Source organism: Pristiophorus japonicus, chromosome 1, assembly GCF_044704955.1.
Source record: "Pristiophorus japonicus isolate sPriJap1 chromosome 1, sPriJap1.hap1, whole genome shotgun sequence".
NCBI classification, from domain to species: Eukaryota; Metazoa; Chordata; class Chondrichthyes; family Pristiophoridae; genus Pristiophorus; species Pristiophorus japonicus.
The window spans coordinates 8,633,892-8,657,337 of record NC_091977.1 but is presented as its reverse complement, the minus strand read 5'-3'; the positions used below and the strand labels follow the sequence as shown (position 1 = coordinate 8,657,337).

At 48.9% G+C, this 23,446-nt stretch overlaps 1 protein-coding gene across 2 annotated transcripts in view; it reads right to left on the bottom strand.

Moving 5' to 3' along the window:
- LOC139262123 (FYN-binding protein 1-like) overlaps window positions 1-22,592 on the bottom strand; it is a 307,778-nt gene extending 285,186 nt beyond the window's left edge. For both annotated transcript variants that reach the window (XM_070877275.1, XM_070877287.1), the window contains exon 1: window positions 22,503-22,592. In XM_070877275.1, the coding sequence (XP_070733376.1) occupies window positions 22,503-22,508 (6 nt within the window). In that variant the 5' untranslated portion in view covers window positions 22,509-22,592. The remainder of the gene's footprint in view (window positions 1-22,502) is intronic.
- Between the last annotated feature and the right edge of the window lie 854 nt (window positions 22,593-23,446).

Below are 23,446 nucleotides of genomic sequence, written 5' to 3'. Positions count from 1 at the left end.
CTTGACAGAGCAGAAGGACCCGTCTGCTCCCTCAGGTGGATGTAAAAGATCCCATAGCCACTATTTCAAAAAAGAGCAGGGAGTTACCCCCGGTGTCCTGGGACCAATATTTATCCCTCAACCAACATCACAAAAAACCCCCGGATTATCTGGTCATTATAACGTTTGTGGAAGCTTGCTGTGCGCAAATTGGCTGCCACGTTTCCCACATTACAACAGTGACTAGACTTCATCAAGGGCTTCATTGGCTGTAAAGCACTTTGAGACAACCGGTGACTGTGCAAGGTGCTATAGAAATGGCAGTAAGCAAGCGAAACGAAGGGGCCTCGGTTTAACATCTGATCCAAAAGGCAGCACCTCTACCAGGGCTGCACTCCATCAGCGCTGCACTGGGAGTGTCAGCCTGGAGTGGGACTTGAACCCACAACTCTCTCAGGTAAGTGTGCTATTGACTGAGCCATGGTTTGACACTTGCACTGAACTAACCACACAGAGGTCATGCAATCAAATTTCACCGTAGTAAGTAGTGAAAAATGAAATGACTAAATCTGGCATATATATGATGAGCATTGAAGCTGTAGGATTGTTGTAATAATGCAATTGGTAATGCAGTGATACCCGCCCTCCTATATGGTTCAGACACATGGACAATGCACAGCAGGCACCTCAAAGCACTGGAGAAGTACCACTAACGCTGCCTCCACAAGATCCTGCAAATCCACTGGGAGGATGGGCACACCAACATCAGTGTTCTCGCTCAGGCCAACATCCCCAGCATAGAAGCACTGACCACGCTCGACCAGCTCCATTGGATGGGCCACATTGTCCACATGCCCGATACGAGTTTCTCAAAACAAGCACTCTACTCGGAGCTTCGACACGGCAAGCGAGCTCCAGGTGGGCAGAGGAAACGCTTCAAGGACACCCTCAAAGCCTCCTTGAAAAAGTGCAACAGCCCCACTGACACCTGGATCCCTGGCCCAAGACCGCTCAAAGTGGAGGAAGAGCATCCGAGAAGGCGCTGAACATCTCGAGTCTCTTCACCGGGAGCACGAGGAAGCCAAGCGTAGACAGAGGAAGGAGCGCACGACAGCCCAAGCCCCACACCCACCCGTCCCTCCGACCACTGTCTGCCCCACCTGTGACAGAGACTGTAGGTCCAACATTGGTCTCATCAGTCGCCTGAGAACTCACATTAGTGTGGAAGCAAGTCATCCTCGACTCCGAGGGACTGCCTAAGAAGAAGAAGAAGGTAATGCAGCATCTGGGGCTGAGTCCAATATTTGCCTTACATTGACTGGAGGGGATGTTGTCATTCCTACTGTCTGGCATGTGATTCCAGTCCCACAAACCTGAGTGAATCTTAATCCCCTCAATAAATGCTGCTCGGACAAGAACAAATGAAAAAAATACAGCTTACACCTCTGCGACTAAGGTTCAAAGCCAGCCCATGTCAATGGCATGAAAGTCCCATCTGTTAAGCAACGCCTCAATTTCAAAATTCTTATCTTTATTTTCAAATCCCTCCATGGCCCTCGCCCCTCCCTATCTCTGTAATCTCCTCCAGCCCCACAACCCACCGAGATGTCTGCGCTCCTCTAATTCTGCCCTCCTGAGCATCCCTGATTATAATCGCTCCACCATCGGTGGCCGTGCCTTCTGTTGCCTGGGCCCCAAGCTCTGGAACTCCCTCCCTAAACCTCTCCGCCTCTCCTTCTTCCTTCAAGACGCTCCTTAAAACCTACCTCTTTGACCAGGCTTTTGGTGTCCAGCGCTAATTTCTACTTATGGCGTTCGGTGTCAAATTTTTATCTCATAATACTCCTTGGAATGTTTCACTACGTTAAAGGCACTATATGAATACAAGCTGTTGTTGTTGTCTGTTTGTTGCAAAGGTGCTAGAATCATGGAATCGGAGAATGATGCAACACAGAAGGGGCCATTCGGCCCATCGTGTCTGTGCCAGCTCTTTCAAAGAGCGATCAAATTAGTCCCACTCCCCTGCTCTTTCCCCATGGTCCTGCAAATGTCCCCCCTTCAAGTATTTATCCAATTCTCAATTTGCATTTTTCTGCGTTAAATTTCATCTGCCACATGTCCGCCCATTCCACCAGCCTGTCTGTGTCCTCTTGAAGTCGATCACTCTCCTCCTCACTGTTCATGATACTTCCAATTTTGTGTCATCTGCAAATTTTGAAATTGTGCCCTGTATGCCCACATCCAAGTCATTAATATATATCAAGAAAAGCAGTGGGGAACACCACTGTATGTAAACCTTCCTCCAGTCCTGGCCCTAGCCAGTCGCTCAGCTGTATCAAACCGCTGCAACAAAGTCAGCACTGTGGGAGTACCGTCACCACACGGACTGCAGAGGTTCAAGAAGGCGACTCACCACCACCTTCTCAAGGGAAATTAGGGGTGGGCAATAAATGCTGGGCCTTGCCGGCGACACCCACATCCTGTGAACGAATATGCAAAACAAGTCCTATAAATAACTGTTCAACACTACTCTCTGTTTCCTGTCACTTTTGAATCCATGCAACCACTGACCCTTTGTAGAGGGAGCTTTAGAGCATAAGAACATAAGAACTAGGAGCAGGAGTAGGCCATACAGCCCCTCGAGCCTGCTCCGCCATTTAATTTGATCATGGCTGATCCGATCATGGACTCAGGTCCACTTCCCCATCTGCTCCCCATAACCCCTTATGTCGTGTATCTTACATTATTATATATAACTGTATCCCAACATGCTATACATGACTGTAATAAGATATGACCTGTAACCACCAGCATACCTTACCACCAGGGGTGCACTTGCAAGAGACAGGTATATAAGCACAGGTCTCAGGCAAGTGCAGCATTCCAGAGCTGTGAAATAAAGGTGCAGGTCCAGAGTGACCTTGACTTCACTACATGCCTTGTGTGAATCTGTACTGAGGGGACAGGACTTTACAGTGGTGACGGGTTACGGGATTACAGAATCCACAGAATGGCGAACAACAGATCAGATGAAAAATACAATGCGGGAGACAATTGGGAGGACTTTATAGAAAGGCTCCAGCAAAGCTTTGTAACCAAAGACTGGTTAGGCGATGATAAGACAGACAAGAGAAGAGCTCATCTCTTGACCAGCTGTGGCTCGAAAACATATGCTTTAATGAAGGATCTGTTGGCACCTGAGAAATCAGCAAGCAAGTCATTTGAAGAATTGAGCACACTGGTAAGAGACCACCTGAAGCCAGCGAGCAGCCTACACATGGCCAGACACAGGCTCTACAACTACAGACGCTGTGTGGGCCAGAGCATACCCGACTTCGTGGCGGAACTGCGGAGGTTGGCTAGTTTACGTGAGTTCTCCGATGAACTGAGGAGAGAAATGCTGAGAGACTTTTCCATTGAAGGAATAGGCCATGCAGGCATATTCCAAAAGCTCATAGAGACCAAGTACCTGACCTTAGAGGCAGCAGCACTGGTTGCACAGACATTCTTGGTAGGGGAAGAAGAAACGAGGTTGATTTATCATACAGGTATGACAACTTTGTTTGCTAGTGCTGTTGGGGAGGAGTTAAACTAATATGGCAGGGAAATGGGAACCAATGCAGGGAGACAGAGGGAAACAAAAAGGAGACAAAAGCAAAAAACAGAAAGGAGATGAGGAAAAGTGGAGGGCAGAGAAACGCAAGACAAAGAACAAAAAGGACCACTGTACAACAAAATTCTAAAAGGACAAAGGGTGTTAAAAAAACAAGCCTGAAGGCTTTGTGTCTTAATGCAAGGAGTATCCGTAATAAGGTGGATGAATTAACTGTGCAAATAGATGTTAACAAATATGATGTGATTGGGATTACGGAGACGTGGCTCCAGGATGATCAGGGCTGGGAACTCAACATCCAGGGGTATTCAACATTCAGGAAGGCTAGAATAAAAGGAAAAGGAGGTGGGGTAGCATTGCTGGTTAAAGAGGAGATTAATACAATAGTTAGGAATGACATTAGCTTGAATGATGTGGAATCTATATGGGTAGAGCTGCAGAACACCAAAGGGCAAAAAACGTTAGTGGGAGTTGTGTACAGACCTCCAAACAGTAGTAGTGATGTTGGGGAGGGCATCAAACAAGAAATTATGGGTGCATGCAATAAGGGTGCAGAAGTTATAATGGGTGACTTCAATATGCACATAGATTGGGCTAATCAAACTGGAAGCAATACGGTGGAGGAGGATTTCCTGGAGTGCATAAGGGATGGTTTTCTAGACCAATATGTCGAGGAACCAACTAGGGGAGAGGCCATCTTAGACTGGGTGTTGTGTAATGAGAGAGAATTAATTAGCAATCTCGTTGTGCGAGGCCCCTTAGGGAAGAGTGACCATAATATGGTGGAATTCTGCATTAGGATGGAGAATGAAACAGTTAATTCAGAGACCATGGTCCAGAACTTAAAGAAGGGTCACTTTGAAGGTATGAGGCGTGAATTGGCTAGGATAGATTGGCGAATGATACTTAAGGGGTCGACTGTGGATGGGCAATGGCAGACATTTAGAGACCGCATGGATGAACTACAACAATTGTACATTCCTGTCTGGCATAAAAATAAAAAAGGGAAGGTGGCTCAACCGTGGCTATCAAGGGAAATCAGGGATAGTATTAAAGCCAAGGAAGTGGCATACAAATTGGCCAGAAATAGCAGCGAACCCGGGGACTGGGAGAAATTTAGAACTCAGCAGAGGAGGACAAAGGGTTTGATTAGGGCAGGGAAAATGGAGTACGAGAAGAAGCTTGCAGGGAACATTAAGACGGATTGCAAAAGTTTCTATAGATATGTAAAGAGAAAAAGGTTAGTAAAGACAAACGTAGGTCCCCTGCAGTCAGAATCAGGGGAAGTCATAACGGGGAACAAAGAAATGGCGGACCAATTGAACAAGTACTTTGGTTCGGTATTCACTAAGGAGGACACAAACAACCTTCCGGATATAAAAGGGGTCAGAGGGTCTAGTAAAAATGAGGAACTGAGGGAAATCCTTATTAGTCGGGAAATTGTGTTGGGGAAATTGATGGGATTGAAGGCCGATAAATCCCCAGGGCCTGATGGACTGCATCCCAGAGTACTTAAGGCGGTGGCCTTGGAAATAGCGGATGCATTGACAGTCATTTTCCAACATTACATTGACTCTGGATCAGTTCCTATGGAGTGGAGGGTAGCAAATGTAACCCCACTTTTTAAAAAAGGAGGGAGAGAGAAAACAGGGAATTATAGACCGGTCAGCCTGACATCGGTAGTGGGTAAAATGATGGAATCAATTATTAAGGATGTCAATGCAGCGCATTTGGAAAGAGGTGACCTGATAGGTCCAAGTCAGCATGGATTTGTGAAAGGGAAATCATGCTTGACAAATCTTCTGGAATTTTTTGAGGATGTTTCCAGCAGAGTGGACAAGGGAAAACCATTTGCTGTGGTATATTTGGACTTTCAGAAGGCTTTCGACAAGGTTCCACACAAGAGATTAATGTGAAAAGTTAAAGCACATGGGATTGGGGGTAGTGTGCTGACATGGATTGAGAACTGGTTGTCAGTCAGGAAGCAAAGAGTAGGAGTAAATGGGTACTTTTCAGAATGGCAGGCAGTGACTAGTGGGGTACCGCAAGGTTCTGTGCTGGGGCCCCAGCTGTTTACACTGTATATTAATGATTTAGACAAGGGGATTAAATGTAGTATCTCCAAATTTGTGGATGACACTAAGTTGGGTGGCAGTGTGAGCTGCGAGGAGGATGCTATGAGGCTGCAGAGGGACTTGGATAGGTTAGGTGAGTGGGCAAATGCATGGCAGATGAAGTATAATGTGGAAAAATGTGAGGTTGTCCACTTTGGTGGTAAAAACAGAGAGACAGACTATTATCTGAATGGTGACAGATTAGGAAAAGGGGAGGTGCAACGAGGCCTGGGTGTCATGGTACATCAGTCATTGAAGGTTGGCATGCAGGTACAGCAGGCGGTTAAGAAAGCAAATGGCATGTTGGCCTTCATAGCGAGGGGATTTGAGTACAGGGGCAGGGAGGTGTTGCTACAGTTGTACAGGGCCTTGGTGAGGCCACACCTGGAGTATTGTGTACAGTTTTGGTCTCCTAACTTGAGGAAGGACATTCTTGCTATTGAGGGAGTGCAACGAAGGTTCACCAGACTGATTCCCGGGATGGCGGGACTGATCTATCAAGAAAGACTAAATCAACTGGGCTTGTATTCACTGGAGTTCAGAAGAATGAGAGGGGACCTCATAGAAACGTTTAAGATTCTGATGGGTTTAGACAGGTTAGATGCAGGAAGAATGTTCACAATGTTGGGGAAGTCCAGAACCAGGGGTCACAGTCTAAGGATAAGGGGTAAGCCATTTAGGACCGAGATGAGGAGAAACTTCTTCACCCAGAGAGTGGTGAACCTGTGGAATTCTCTACCACAGAAAGTTGTTGAGGCCAATTCACTAAATATATTCAAAAAGGAGTTAGATGTAGTCCTTACTACTAGGGGCATCAAGGGGTATGGCAAGAAAGCAGGAATGGGGTACTGAAGTTGCATGTTCAGCCATGAACTCATTGAATGGCGGTGCAGGCTAGAAGGGCCGAATGGCCTACTCCTGAACCTATTTTCTATGTTTCTATGTTTCTAACTAACGAAATAATGGAACAAGGAGTTCACAGCATTAGAAAAGCTGCTACCCCCCCACACAGAAAAAACCGGCAAAACAGGCTTTCGACAGCAAGCAGTGGCAACAGAAGCCATCAAGGGCCACAGGAACGGCCGTTCACACCTCATCAACCCACAATGAGAGCAATCAACTGCAAACTGAGAGACGCTCAAGAGAGATCAGCCAGACGCAGCTCATTCTTTGCAAGCAGTCTGTGCTGGAGGTGTGGGGGTGGGCACTCGTCAAGGGGATGTCGATTTCAGCAGGCTGTTTGCAGGAACTGTGAATATACAGGGCATTTGGCCCGCATGTGCAAAAAAATGGCAGCTCGGCTGGTATACGAATCGGATAGGTCGGAAAGCGGCCCAGAGGATGGTGGGGACAGTACCTGGGACACCGATGTACAGCGGGTCAACACGATCAATGGCTCCTGCTCCTACGACAGGACGCCTCCTATAATGATGAGGGTCCTACTCAATGGGATATCTGTCAACATGGAGCTGGATACAGGAGCGAGTCAATCTCTCATGGGCGCTCAACAATTTGAACAACTGTGGCCGCATAAAAGAGACAGACCAAAACTCACAAGGGTCGACACCAAACTAAGGACCTATACCAAAGAAATCGTACCAGTCCTCGGCAGCGCCATGCTCTCTGTCACACACAAAGGGACAGTGAACTGACTTCCCCTGTGGATTGTCCCCGGAGACCCCCCAGCACTGCTGGGGAGAAGCTGCCTGGCAAAACTAAACTGGGAATGGGATGATGTCCATGCCATGTCATTAGAGGAACGGACCTCCTGCTCAACAATTATAAAACGATTTGAACATCTCTTTCAGCCAGGTGAGGGCACTTTCAAAGGGGCCAAAGTCAAAATCTACATCACACAGGATGCTAGACCAGTCCATCACAAGGCCAGAGCTGTACCCTATGTGATGAGGGAAAAGATTGAACACGAACTAGACAGGCTTCTGCGGGAAGGCATTATATCACCTGTGGAATTTAGCGACTGGGCAAGTCCCATCATCCCAGTCATGAAGCCTGATAGATCCGTACGAATCTGTGGGGACTACAAGTCTACCATAAACAGAGTCTCCCTACAGGACCAGTACCCGCTGCCCAGAGCGGAGGACTCATTGCCACATTGGCTGGAGGTAAACTTTTCTCAAAATTAGACCTCACATCTGCGTATATGACGCAAGAATTGACCGAGGAATCCAAGCTACTCATCACCATCAACACACATCGAGGCCTTTTCATGTACAATCGATGCCCATTCGGCATCAGGTCAGCAGCTGCCATATTCCAACGCAACATGGAGAGTCCGCTCAAGTCCATCCCGGGGACGGTTGTATTTCAAGATGACATACTTATCACGGGCAGGGACACCGACTCCCATCTCCGTAATTTGGAGGAAGTACTAAAGCGGTTGGATCGGGTAGGCCAACGAATCAAGAAATCCAAGTGCCTGTTTCTCGCACCCGAGGTTGAATTTTTGGGCAGAAGGATTGCCGCTGATGGAATCCGCCCAACAGAGTCCAAAACAGAAGCAATTCGCCTGGCACCCAGGCCCCGGAATGTCTCAGAACTGCGCGCCTTTCTCGGGCTACTCAATTACTTTGGGAACTTTATGCAGAACTTATGCACACTGCTGGAGCCTCTCCACGTGCTACTCAGGAAGGGGTGCGATTGGTTTTGGGGGGATGCCCAGGAACGCGCCTTCAATAAGGCACACAACCTTCTGTGTTCCAACAGTGTTTTGACTTTCTTTGACCCAGGTAAAAAGCTAGCTCTCACATGCGATGCATCAGCGTATGGGGTCAGGTGCGTTTTGCAACATGTCAATAGTGCGGGCAAATTACAACCCATAGCTTATGCCTCCAGGTCACTTTCGCGGGTGGAGCGCAGGTACGGAATGGTAGAGAAGGAGGCGCTCGCGTGCGTGTACGGTGTCAAAAAGATGCACCAATACCTTTTCGGGGCCAAGTTCGCGTTAGAAACCGACCACAAGCCCCTCACGTCCCTCCTATCCGAGAGCAAGGCAATAAACGCCGACGCCTCGGCGCGAATTCAACGGTGGGCACTCATGCTGGCGTCCTACGACTATACCATAAAGCACAGACCAGGCATAGACAACTGTGCCGACATGCTCAGCAGGCTACCCCTGGCGACCACGGAAGGGTCTGACGAACAGGACTGTGAGATAGTCATGGCAATCAATGCCTTTAAGTCCACAGGTTTGCCCATGACGGCTCGCCAAATCAGAGCCTGGACGGCCAGCGACCCCACGTTATCCTTATTAAAAAGATGTGTCCTAACCGATGACTGGGCAGAGGCTCGCGATGCCTGCCCCGAGGAATTAAAACCCTTTCACAGGCGCATGCATGAGCTATCACTACAAACAGACTGCCTGATGTGGGGCAGCCGAGTAGTCATGCCTCTGCGAGGCAGAGAGGCATTTGTCCGGGAGCTCCACTGCGAGGATCGTTCTCATGAAGGCCATAGCCAGATCCCACGTCTGGTGGCCTGGTATTGACGCGGACTTGGAGCTCTGCGTCCGAAGGTGCACTATTTGTGCCCAACTCAGCAATGCCCCCAGGGAGGCTCCACTGAGCCCCTGGCCCTGGCCTACCAAACCGTGGTCGCGGGTGCACGTAGACTATGCGGGCCCATTCAAAAATGTTCCTCGTAGTTGTAGATGCATTTTCTAAAGTGGATTGAATGCACCATTTTAAACTCGAGCACAACCTCCACCACTGTGGAGAGCCTCGCAACCATGTTTGCAATGCACGGAATCCCTGACATATTAGTCAATGACAATGGATACCGTGCTTCACCAGCGCAGAATTAAAAAACTTTATAATTGACCACGGCATAAATCACGTCAAGACGGCACCGTTCAAGACGGCCTCCAACGGCCAGGCAGAGAGGGCAGTGCAAACATTAAACAAGGCATGCTTAAAATCCAAGGTTCCACGCTGCAGGGTCGCCTGTCGCAACTGCTGCTGGCATACAGATCTCGTCCGTACTCACTGACTGGGATCCCCCCCGCGCAACTGTTGATGAAAAGGACTTTAAAAACAAAGCTCACATTAATCTTCCCAGACATGCACGAAATCGTTGAGGCAAAGCGCCGTAAGCTGACTGAGTACCTTGACAGAAATTCGAGGGGGAGATGGAATGAGATCATGGACAAAGTGTTTGTACTAAACTATGGCAGGGGTCCCAAATGGCTTGCAGGGACAGTAACGGGAAAGGAAGGAAACAGGCTACTGGTAGTACAAATGGACAATGGCAAAAGCTTCCGGGGGCATGTAGACCAAGTCAAAAGCAGATTTACCAACAGCACTGCGGAACTAGAGGCAGACTACAATGTGGAACTCACACCACACCTGGTGGACAGATAGAGGGAACAACCTGAGGAAAGGGCAATCCCAACAGACAGCCCAGGCGAGTCAACAACAATCACACCAATCGAAACAGACAGCCCAGGCGAGATACCAGCAACCACACCCAAAGAAAAACAGACACCAAGGCAAACAACTGAACCACAACTCAGACACTCCACGCGAGAGCGTAGACCATCTGAGAGACTGAACTTATAATGACAATAAGACCTTGGGGGAGGATGATGTCATGTATCTTACATTATTATATATAACTGTATCCCAACATGCTATACATGACTGTAATAAGATATGACCTGCATGGATTTGTGAAAGGGAAATCATGCTTGACAAATCTTCTGGAATTTTTTGAGGATGTTTCCAGTAGAGTGGACAAGGGAGATGTGGTATATTTGGACTTTCAGAAGGCTTTCGACAAGGTCCCACACAAGAGATTAATGTGCAAAGTTAAAGCACATGGGATTGGGGGTAGTGTGCTGACATGGATTGAGAACTGGTTGTCAGACAGGAAGCAAAGAGTAGGAGTAAATGGGGACTTTTCAGAATGGCAGGCAGTGACTAGTGGGGTGCCGCAAGGTTCTGTGCTGGGGCCCCAGCTGTTTACATTGTACATTAATGATTTAGACGAGGGGATTAAATGTAGTATCTCCAAATTTGCGGATGACACTAAGTTGGGTGGCAGTGTGAGCTGCGAGGAGGATGCTATGAGGCTGCAGAGCGACTTGGATAGGTTAGGTGAGTGGGCAAATGCATGGCAGATGAAGTATAATGTGGATAAATGTGAGGTTATCCACTTTGGTGGTAAAAACAGAGAGACAGACTATTATCTGAATGGTGACAGATTAGGAAAAGGGGAGGTGCAAAGAGACCTGGGTGTCATGGTACATCAGTCATTGAAGGTTGGCATGCAGGTACAGCAGGCGGTTAAGAAAGCAAATGGCATGTTGGCCTTCATAGCGAGGGGATTTGAGTACAGGGGCAGGGAGGTGTTGCTACAATTGTACAGGGCCTTGGTGAGGCCACACCTGGAGTATTGTGTACAGTTTTGGTCTCCTAACCTGAGGAAGGACATTGTTGCTATTGAGGGAGTGCAGCGAAGGTTCACCAGACTGATTCCCGGGATGGCGGGACTGACCTATCAAGAAAGACTGGATCAACTGGGCTTGTATTCACTGGAGTTCAGAAGAATGAGAGGGGACCTCATAGAAACGTTTAAAATTCTGACGGGGTTAGACAGGTTAGATGCAGGAAGAATGTTCCCAATGTTGGGGAAGTCCAGAACCAGGGGACACAGTCTAAGGATAAGGGGGAAGCCATTTAGGACCGAGATGAGGAGGAATTTCTTCACCCAGAGAGTGGTGAACCTGTGGAATTCTCTACCACAGAAAGTTGTTGAGGCCAATTCACTAAATATATTCAAAAAGGAGTTAGATGAAGTCCTTACTACTAGGGGAATCAAGGGGTATGGTGAGAAAGCAGGAATGGGGTACTGAAGTTGCATGTTCAGCCATGAACTCATTGAATGGCGGTGCAGGCTAGAAGGGCCGAATGGCCTACTCCTGCACCTATTTTCTATGTTTCTATGTTTCTATGACCTGTAACCACCAGCATACCTTACCACCAGGGGTGCACTTGCAAGAGACAGGTATATAAGGGCAGGTCTCAGGCAAGTGCAGCATTCCAGAGCTGTGAAATAAAGGTGCAGGTCCAGAGTGACTTTGACTTCACTACATGCCTCGTCTGAATCTGTACTGAGGGGACAGGACTTTACACCTTATCCCCTTATCGTTTAAGAAACTGTCTATTTCTGTCTTAAATTTATTCAATGTCCCAGCTTCCACAGCTCTCTCAGGCAGCGAATTCCACAGATTTACAACCCTCTGAGAGAAGAAATTTCTCCTCATCTCAGTTTTAAATGGGCGGCCCCTTATTCTAAGATCATGCCCTCTAGTTCTAGTCTCCCCTATCAGTGGAAACATCCTCTCTGCATCCACCTTATCAAACCCCCTCATAATCTTATACGTTTCGCTAAGATCACCTCTCATTCTTCTGAATCCCAATGAGTAGAGGCCCAACCTACTCAACCTTTCCTCATAAGTCAACCCCCTCATCCCCAGAATCAACCTAGTGAACCTTCTCTTAACTGCCTCCAAAGCAAGTATATCCTTTCGTAAATATGAAAACCAAAACTGCACGCAGTATTCCAGGTGTGGCCTCACCAATTCCCTGTATAGCTGTAGCAAGACTTCCCTGCTTTTATACTCCATCCTTTTTGCAATAAAGGCCAAGATTCCATTGGCCTTCCTGATCAGTTGCTGTACCTGCATACTAACCTTTTGTGTTTCATGCACAAGTACCCCCAGGTCCCGCTGTACTGCAGCACATTGCAATCTTTCTCCATTTAACTAATAACTTGCTCTTCGATTTTTTTTCTGCTAAAGTGCATGACCTCACACGTTCCAATATTATACTCCATCTGCCAAATTTTTGCCCACTCACATAGCCTGTCTATATCCCTTTGCAGATCCCTCCTCACACATTGCTTTTCCTCCCATCTTTGTATCATCAGCAAACTTGGCTACATTACACTCGGTCCTTTCTTCCATGTCGTTAATATAGAATGTAAATAGTTGGGGTCCCAGCACTGATCCCTGCAGCACCCCACTAGTTACTGGTTGCCAACCAGAGAATGAACCATTTATCCCAACTCTCTGTTTTCTGTTAGTTAGCCAATCCTCTATCCATGCTAATATATTACTCCCAACCCCATGAACTTGTATCTTGTGCAGTAACCTTTTATGTGGCACCTTGTCAAATGCCTTCTGGAAGTCCAAATACACCACATCCACTGGTTCCCCTTTATCCACCCTGTTCGTTACATCCTCAAAGAATTCCAGCAAACTTGTCAAACATGACTTCCCCTTCATAAATCCATGCTGACTCTGCCTGACCGAATTATGCTTTTCCAAATGTCCTGCTACTGCTTCTTTAATAATGGACTCCAACATTTTCACAACCACAGATGTTAGGCTAACTGGTCTATAGTTTCCTGCTTTTTGTCTGCCTCCTTTTTTAAATAGGGGCGTTACATTTGCTGTTTTCCAATCTGCTGAGACTGCCCCAGAATCCAGGGAATTTTGGTAAATTACAACCAATGCATCCACAATCCCTGCTGTTACTTCTCTTAAGACCCTAGGATGCAAGCCATCAGGTCCAGGGAATTTATCTGCCATTAGTCCCATTATCTTACTGAGTACCACCTCCTTAGTGATTGTGATTGTGTTAAGTTCCTCCCCCACTATAGCCCCTTGACTATCCATATTGGAATATTGTTCGTGTCCTCTACCATAAAGACTGATACAAAATATTTGTTCAGAGTTTCTGCCATCTCCATGTTCCCTATTACTAATTCCTCGGTCTCGTCCTCTAAGAGACCAACATTTACTTTAGCCACTCTTTTCCTTTTATATACCTATAGAGACTCTTGCTATCTGTTTTTGTATTTTGTGCTAGTTTACTTTCATAGTCCATCTTCCCTTTCTTAATCATTTTTTTAGTCGTTCTTTGCTGACTTTTAAAAGCTTCCCAATCTTCTGTCCTCCCACTAGTTTTGGCCACTTTGTATGTCCATGTTTTTAATTGGATATCGTCCTTTATTTCTTTAGTTAGCCACGGATGGCTATCTTTTCTCTTCCACCCTTTCTCACACTCCATCTGAATTTGAAATTCAATCATGCTATGATCACTCATTCCGAGGGGATCCTTTACCAGGAGATTGTTTATTAATCCTGTCTCATTACACAGGATCTAAGATCTAAGATAGCCTGCCCCCTGGTTGGTTCCGTTACATACTGATCAAGGAACACGTCCCTTATGCTCTCTATGAACTCTTCCTCAAGGCTACCCTGACCAATTTGATTTGTGCAATCAATATGGAGGTTAAAATCACCCATGATTATTGCTGTTCCCTTTTTACAAGCCCTCACTATTTCCTGGTTTATGCTCCGACCAACAGAGTTGCTACTGTTAGGGGGCCTATAGACTACGCCCACCAGTGACTTTTTCACCTTATTGTTCCTTATCTCCACCCAAACTGTTTCAACATCCTGATCATTTGAGCCAATATTGTTTCTCACTATTGCACTGATTTCATCCTTTATCAATAGAGCTTCTGGATTGTCAAATATTCTGTATCTAACCCGTGCTGCACTTGCCCTGGGAATGTTTGATGGGACAGTGTAGAGGGAGCTTTACTCTGTATCTAACCCTGTTCTGTACCTGCCCTGGGAGTGTTTGATGGGACAGTGTAGAGGGAGCTTTACTCTGTATCTAACCTGTGCTGTACCTGCCCTGGGAGTGTTTGATGGGACAGTGTAGAGGGAGCTTTACTCTGTATCTAACCCGTGCTGTACCTGCTCCGGGAGTGTTTGATGCAACAATCAGACATTCTATTCTTTGACACTATAATGGGAGGGGTTAACTTAACATGGCAGGGGGATGGGAACCTGTGCAAAGAGACAGATGGAAGTAAAATGGGGGCAAAAGCAAAAGATAGAAAGGAGAAAAGTAAAAGTGGAGGGCAGAGAAATCCAAGGCAAAAATTAAAAAGGGCCACATTACAGCAAAATTCTAAAGGGGCAAAGAGTGTTATAAAGACAAGCCTGAAGGCTCTGTGTCTCAATGTGAGGAGTATTCGTAATAAGGTGGACGAATTAATTGCGCAGGCAACTATTAACGAATATGATATAATTGGGATTACGGAGACATAGCTCCAGGGTGACCAGGGCTGGGATTTCAACATCCAAGGGTATTCAACATTCAGTAAGGATAGACAGAAAGGAAAAGGAGGTGGGGTAGCATTGCTGGTTAAAGAGGAAATTAACATAATAGTAAGGAATGACATTAGCTTGGATGATGTGGAATCTGTATGGGTAGAACTGTGGAATACCAAAAGGCAGAAAATGCTAATGGGAGTTGTGTACAGAACACCAAACAGTAGTAGTGAGGTTGGGGATAGCATCAAACAAGAAATTAGGGATGTGTGCAATAAAGGTACAGCAGTAATCATGGACGACTTTAATCTACATATTGATTGGGCTAATCAAACTGGCAGTAATACGGTGGAGGAGGATTTCCTGGAGTGTATTAGGGATGGGCGAAAAAGCAGGAATGGGGTATTGAAGTTGCATGTTCAGCCATGAACTCATTGAATGGCGGTGCAGGCTAGAAGGGCCGAATGGCCTACTCCTGCACCTATTTTCTCTGTTTCTATATTTCTATGATGCGTTTATTCCGACTCTCTGCTTCCTGTCTGCCAGCTAGTTCTCTATCCACATCAATACATTACCCCCAATTCCATGTGCTTTGATTTTGCACATCAATCTCTTGTGTGGGACCTTGTCAAAAGTTAGATTGTTAGATATGGCCCTTACGGCTAAACGGATCAAGGAGTATGGGGAGAAAGCAGGAAAGGGGTACTGAGGTTGAATGACCAGCCATGATCTTATTGAATGGTGGTGCAGGCTCGAAGGGCCGAATGGCCTACTCCTGCACCTATTTTCTATGTTTATATGTTTTTATGAATGCTGCGCTGTTGGAGGGACAGTACTGAGGGAGCGCCGCAATGTCGGAGGATCAGTACTGAGGGAGCGCCGCACTGTCGGAGGATCAGTACTGAGGGAGCGCCGCAATGTCGGAGGGGCAGTACTGAGCGAGTGCTGCACTGTCGGAGGATCAGTACTGAGGGAGCGCCGCAATGTCGGAGGGGCAGTACTGAGGGAGCGCCGCACTGTCGGAGGATCAGTACTGAGGGAGCGCCGCAATGTCGGAGGGGCAGTACTGAGCGAGTGCTGCACTGTCGGAGGATCAGTACTGAGGGAGCACTGCACTGTCGGAGGGGCAGTACTGAGGGAGCGCCGCACTGTCGGAGGGGCAGTACTGAGGGAGCGCTGCACTGTCGGAGGGGCAGTACTGAGGGAGCGCCGCACTGTCGGAGGGGCAGTACTGAGGGAGCGCCGCACTGTCGGAGGGGCAGTACTGAGCGAGTGCTGCACTGTTGGAGGGGCAGTACTGAGCGAGTGCTGCACTGTCGAAGGGTCAGTACTGAGGGAGCGCCGCACTGTCGGAGGGGCAGTACTGAACGAGTGCTGCACTGTCGGAGGGGCAGTACTGAGGGAGCGCCACACTGTCGGAGGGGCAGTACTGAGGGAGTGCTGCACTGTCGGAGGGGCAGTACTGAGGGAGCGCCACACTGTCGGAGGGGCAGTACTGAGGGAGTGCTGCACTGTCGGAGGGGCAGTACTGAGGGAGCGCCGCACTGTCGGAGGGGCAGTACTGAGCGAGTGCTGCACTGTCGGAGGGGCAGTACTGAGCGAGTGCTGCACTGTCGGAGGGGCAGTACTGAGCGAGTGCTGCACTGTCGGAGGGGCAGTACTGAGGGAGTGCTGCACTGTCGGAGGGGCAGTACTGAGGGAGCGCCGCACTGTCGGAGGGGCAGTACTGAGGGAGCGCCGCACTGTCGGAGGTGTCGGGGCCGAAATTCAGGGTCTCAGAAAGTCCCGTTACTGCTGGAATCCCGTGGCTGCCGCTTTGTTGTCACCTAGCCGCCCCGACCCAAATTCAGGTCAGGGATTTTGCGCCTGGTCCTGATTCCGCCCTGATGTAAGCGCGTCATCAGAATACGCACCACCCTCCCGCTCACCTGAAAATACCCGCCCAAAAATTCAGCTTAACAAATCGATGCCCCGCCGCGCAGTGTCCCCGGCAGCTTTTTCTGCCGGTGCACCGTGCCTTCACTCTGTCGGCCCTGGCGTTGCTGTGGAAATTAAAGGGGAGGGCACAATGTCGCAACCGCCGTATAATTTTTTTTGCCAGTCTATTGTGCCCCCCCCCCCGGGTTCGGCCGGGCTGCCAACGGGCAGCCTGGGGTACACACCCCCACGTCTTGTGTGCCAGGCCGCTGGCCTGGCCGAAACCCTCCCTGGTGGCCTGAAGTTTAAAAATGCCCGATTCTCTCCCCTTTAACGGAGGTGAGAGAGCGTGGTGACGCACGCGCGCTGTGACATCACCACCGCTCCGCCGCTGAGTGACAGCGCGGAGTCCTGGTCACGGCCCAACTTCTGCCCCTCAGCCTCACTTGCCATCGCACTTCAGCTCCCTTCATGACTGGTTTCTGGTCCAACAAAAAAAAAAACTTCAATCGCCTGAAAATTGATCGGATGGCTGCCTCCACTCTCCCGGCGGTAAAAACAGGCGGGAGATCATAGCTGTGCCAGCTGTCTAGCGTACCTGAATTTTGGCCCCACCTCTATCGGAGGTGACGTCAAACCGAGGCCCCGTGTGCCCTCACAGATGGATGTAAAAGATCCCCTGGCACTAATTCGAACAAGAGCAGGGGAGTTATCCCCTGAGTCCTGGCCAATATTTATCCCTCAATCAACATCACAAAAAGTAGATTATCTGGTCATTATCACACTGCTGTGTGTGGGAGCTTGCTGTGCGCAAATTGGCTGCTGCGTTTCCCACATTACAACAGTGACTACACTCCAAAAAGTACTTCATTGACTGTAAAGTGCTTTAAGACGTCCGGTGGTCGTGAAAGGCTCGATATAAATGCAAGACTTTCTTTCTAGCTGTACCTTGAATTCTGTACTCTCTGACTGTACCCTGGGCATGGGTTGCATATTGTACTCTCTTGATGCTGACCACTGTCTGGGGTGACAGAGCCAGAAGTGCCCCTGCTCCTGTCAGGAGGAGCGTGCGATCACTGGCAGAGAGGCCTTGTTTATAACATTACTATTGGTCTCAACCCTCGAGCTATTATCTAATGATCATACTGGTCTGGGATGAGGTGACTCACACATAGTTCTCTGCCAGCACCAGCCCACGGCGCGTCTTTTGCGAATAGTACGGGGGTAATTAAGAATGATTATAAATATAAACCCATTGGTGCATTCTTGAGAAAGGTGTGGAGAGTATTTGAAAGTTCCTGTGTGTGCCAACACTGTCTCCACTCACCCCCCTCGCGCGCTCTGTCGCCCCCACAAATTGTTGCACGTCAAGCCGGAACAAGATTCTCTCTTTCGCAAATCTCATTCTCCAAATAAACCGAGAGTGATCGCATCCTCCGCCCGCCTCTCTGTCCCCCGACATTCCACCCTCCTCTCCCCAAATCCCTGGCTCTTGCTGGGCTAACATCCCGCGGTGCCAACACCCTGCCATTCATTCATGGAAGAGGCTTTAGCGGGAAAGTGGGAATTCAGCAACCTGTCACCCTGTTTAAAGCTAAACTACTGAGAAAATCCGCACAACCACTAGCATTTGTGTCGCGCTTTCACCGTAGTAAAACGTTATCCGAAATGTTTTTGATACTGAGCCGCATAAGGAGATGTTAGAACAGAGGTAGGTGTTAATCAGCGTCTGAAAGTAGGAAAGCGAGGCGGAGAGGTTTAGGGAGGGAGTTCCAGAGCTTGGGGCCCAGGTTGAAGTCACGGCCACCGATGGTTGAGCGATTACAATTAGGAATGCTCAAGGGGACAGGATTAGAGGTGCGCAGACATCTCAGGGGGGTTGTGGGGCTGGAGGAGATTACAGAGATAGGGAGGGGTGAGGCCATGGAAGGATTTGAAAACAATGATGAGGATTTTAAAATCGAGGCGTTGCTGAACCGGGAGCCAATGTAGGTCAGCGAGCACAGTGGGTATTGGGTGAGCGGGACTGGGTGCGAGTTAGGACACGGGTCAGTGAGCACAGGGGGTGATGGGTGAGCGGGACTTGGTGCGAGTTAGGACACAGGTCAGCAAGCACAGGGGGTGATGGGTGAGCAGGACTGGGTGCGAGTTAGGACACGGGTCAGCGAGCACAGGGGGTGATGGGTGAATGGGTCTTGGTGCAAGTTAGGACACGGGTCAGCGAGCACAGGGGGTGATGGGTGAGTGGGACTGGGTGCGAGTTAGGACACGGGTCAGCTAGCACAGCGGGTGATGGGTGAGCGGGTCTTGGTGCGAGTTAGGACACAGGTCAGCGAGCACAGGGGGTGATGGGTGAGTGGGCCTCGGTGCAAGTTAGGACACGGGGCAGCGAGCACAGGGGGTGATGGGTGAGCGGGACTGGGTGCGAGTTAGGACACGGGTCAGCGAGCACAGCGGGTGATGGGTGAGCGGGACTTGGTGCGAGTTAGGACACAGGTCAGCGAGCACAGGGGGTGATGGGTGAATGGGTCTTGGTGCAAGTTAGGACACGGGGCAGCGAGCACAGGGGGTGACGGGTGAGCGGGACTGGGTGTGAGTTAGGACACGGGTCAGCGAGCACAGGGGGTGATGGGTGAGTGAGACTGGGTGTGAGTTAGGACACGGGTCAGCGAGCACAGCGGGTGATGGGTGAGCGGGACTGGGTGCGAGTTAGGACACGGGTCAGCGAGCACAGGGGGTGATGGGTGAGCGGGACTTGGTGCAAGTTAGGACACGGGTCAGCGAGCACAGGGGGTGATGGGTGAGCGGGACTGGGTGCGAGTTAGGACACGGGTCAGCGAGCACAGGGGGTGATGGGTGAGCGGGACTTGGTGCGAGTTAGGACACGGGTCAGCGAGCACAGGGGATGATGGGTGAGCGGGACTCGGTGCGAGTTAGGACACAGGCAGCGAGCACAGGGGGTGATGGGTGAATGGGTCTTGGTGCGAGTTGGGGACACGGGTCAGTCGAGTTTTGGATGAGCTGAAGTTCGTGGGGGGTGGAAGGTGGGAGGCTGGCCAGGAGAACCACATACACACGGCTTGATCCAGCGCCTTATGTCCGGTGGAGGTCCCGTTACCAGGGTTGCCAGCAAACTTCCTCCGTAGCTCCCCCCTCCCCCGATAAAGGTCAAGTTCATCCTCCGATTTTGGTCATTCGGATTATCTTCATCCAGCGAACGGGATCACATCGGTTCAAAGGTCAGCTAGGGACCTACTGCCAACCTCCACGAACCCGGCCCTGTGCTGCCAGTCACTGTTAGTAGGTTGTGAGTTGAATATTGGGAGGACCGAAGCCATTGTTTTCGGTCCCCGCCACAAACTCCGTTCCCTAGCCCCCAACCCCATCCCTCTCCCCAACTCTTGTCTGAGGCTGAACCAGACTGTTCGCAACCTTGGTGTCATATTTGATCCTGAAATGAGCTTCTAACCACATATCCGCAGCATAACTAAAACCGCCTATTTTCATAGAAACATAGAAACATAGAAAATAGGTGCAGGAGTAGGCCATTCGGCCCTTCGAGCCTGCACCGCCATTCAATAAGATCATGGCTGATCATTCACCTCAGTACCCCTTTCCTGCTTTCTCTCCATACCCCTTGATCCCTTTAGCCGTAAGGGCCATAGCTAACTCCCTCTTGAATATATCCAATGAAGTAGCGTCAACAACTCTCTGCGGCAGGGAATTCCACAGGAATTCCATCTCTGTAACATCGCCCGTCTCCGCCCCTGCCTCAGCTCATCCGCTGCTGAAGCCCTCATCCATGCCTTTGTTACCTCTAGACTTGACTATTCCAACTCACTCCTGGTTGGCCTCCAACATTCTACCCTACGTAAACTAGAGGTGATCCAAAACTCGGTTGTCCGTGTCCTAACTCGCACCAAGTCCGGCTCACCCATCACCCCTGTGCTCGTTGACCTACATTGGCTCCCGGTTAAGCCACGCCTCGATTTCAAAATTCTCATCCTTATTTTCAAATCCCTCCCTATCTCTGTAATCTCCTCCAGCCCCACATCCCCCCCCGAGATGTCTGCGCTCCTCTAATTCTGCCCTCCTGAGCATCCCTGATTATAATCGCTCCACCATCGGTGGCTGTGCCTTCTGTTGCCTGGGCCCCAAGCTCTGGAACTCCTTCCCGAAACCTCTCCGCCTCTCTTTCCACCTAAAAGACGCTCCTTAAAACCTACCTCTTTGACCTTTTGCTCACCTGCGCTAATTTCTACGTTTGCGGCTCGGTGTCAAATTTTTATCGCACAATACTCCTGTGAAGCCCCTTGGGACGTTTCACTACGTTAAAGGCGCTATATAAATACAAGTTGTTGTTGTTGTTGTTGTTGTAGGGCAAGGTCAGACAGGGTCACGCAGGGTCAGGTAGGGTTGACAATCTACTGTTTGCTTCTCTTTCATTTCCCTCTCTCACATTCTCTCTCTCTCTCTGGAGGATAAACAGCAGCATAGATCAGTTGGGCTGCAAGGCCTGTTTCTATGCTGTAAAATTCTATGAAATGTATCCATCTCTCGATCTCTCTCACGTGGGGCGGTTGATGCAAATAGCATAGAAGCCTTTGAGGGGAAGCTAGATAAACACATGAAGGAAAAAGGAAGAAAACAGAATGCTGATCGGGTGAGATAAAGTTATGCTATACTTGTATTGAACCTTGGTTAGATCACACTTGGAGCACTGCGTATAGTTCTGGTCGCCATATTATAATAAGGATATAGAGGCACTGGAGAGGGTGCAGAGAAGATTTACAAGGATGATGCCAGAAATGCGAGGGTATATATATCAGAAAAGGATGAACAGGTTGGGTCTCTTTACACTTGACAAAAAAAGACTGTGGAGTGACCTAATTGAGGTCTTTAAAATGATGAAAGGTTTTGATAGGGTGGATACAGAGACAGTGTTCCCACTTGTGGGGAAGAGCATAACTAGAGGCCATCAATATAAAATCGTCACCAAGAAATACAACAGGGAATTCAGAAGAAACTTCTTTACCCAGAGCGTGGTGAGAATGTGGAACTCGCTGCCACAGGGAGTGGTTGAAGTGAATAGTATCGATGCATTTAAGGGGAGGCTAGACCAGCGTATGAGGGAGAAGGAAATAGAGGGTTATGCTGATAGAGTTAGCTGAGGATAGACGGGAGGAGGCTGGAGTGGAGCAGAAACGCGGCATGGACTGGTTAGATTAAATGGCCTGGTTGCGGGCTGTATCTTCCAAGTAATTCTCTTTCTATCTCTTTCTCTATGTATTTAACTCTTTTTCTCTCTCGATCTGTCCCATCACTCTCTCTCTCTCTCTCTCTCTTTCTTTCTCGTGCAGGGAGGTGAAGCCAGGTATTCGAGAGCCATCATTGCCCTGCGATGATCTAATTCAGCAACAAACCTCGAGCATTTCCAGGATCAGATCCCAGTCCCGACCCAGCCACGCAACCTGTGCCTGCCGCTGGGCGAGTGTTCAAAGACCCAGTGAAGTTTTAACACAGGCGCGTTATCAGTGACAGCGGTACCAGCCCTCGCACTTGCTCGATATTTGAATATGGAATGCAAATTCCAACCATCCCCAAACTGGAATCGAACAGCAGTCAACATATAAACCGAAACAATGATTGAAAGAACAATGGTCAAGAGCACGACCCCACACACACACCGACACACACACTCACACGCATGGACACACATGGACACACTCACCATCATGGAACCCAGGTACGATCACTGCGAGCTGCTCCGGTCTGGCACACCCATACAGAAATGGTAGAGTTTCTTCTCTGCATCACTTACTTCCCCTTCGAATGTTGAAATGCGGTATTGCAGACACATCACAGGAAGCCCTATCAGCACACGCAACTTCAGCCAGCAATCCAGGGACCAGAATGGTTGGTGAGCGAGCGGGGTGGGGCTAGGACAGGAGACAGGATAGTGGGAGGGGCTCGTCTCTAAATACTGCAGCTAGGGAGCACTCAGGTAAAATTACCAACTCCACACACACAGGTATACACAGATATACACACACAGACAGCTACACACAGACACACAGCTACACACACACACAGACAGCTACACACAGACACACAGGTATACACAGATACACACACACAGACAGCTACACACAGACACACAGCTACACACACACACAGACAGCTACACACAGACACACAGGTGTACACACATATACACACACAGAGACAGCTACACACAGACACACAGATACACACACACAGACAGCTACACACAGACACACAGGTATACACACAGCAACACACACAGAGACAGCTACACACAGACACACAGATACACACACACACACAGCTACACACAGACACACAGGTATACACACAGATACACACACAGAGACAGCTACACACAGACACACAGATACACACACACACAGACAGCTACACACAGACACACAGGTGTACACACATATACACACATACAGACATCTACACACAGACACACAGATACACACACACAGACAGCTACACACAGACACACAGATACACACACACACAGACAGCTACGCACAGACACACAGGTATACACACAGATACACACACAGAGACAGCTACACACAGACACACAGATACACACAGATATACACACACAACTCACACACACACATGTATACACAGGCA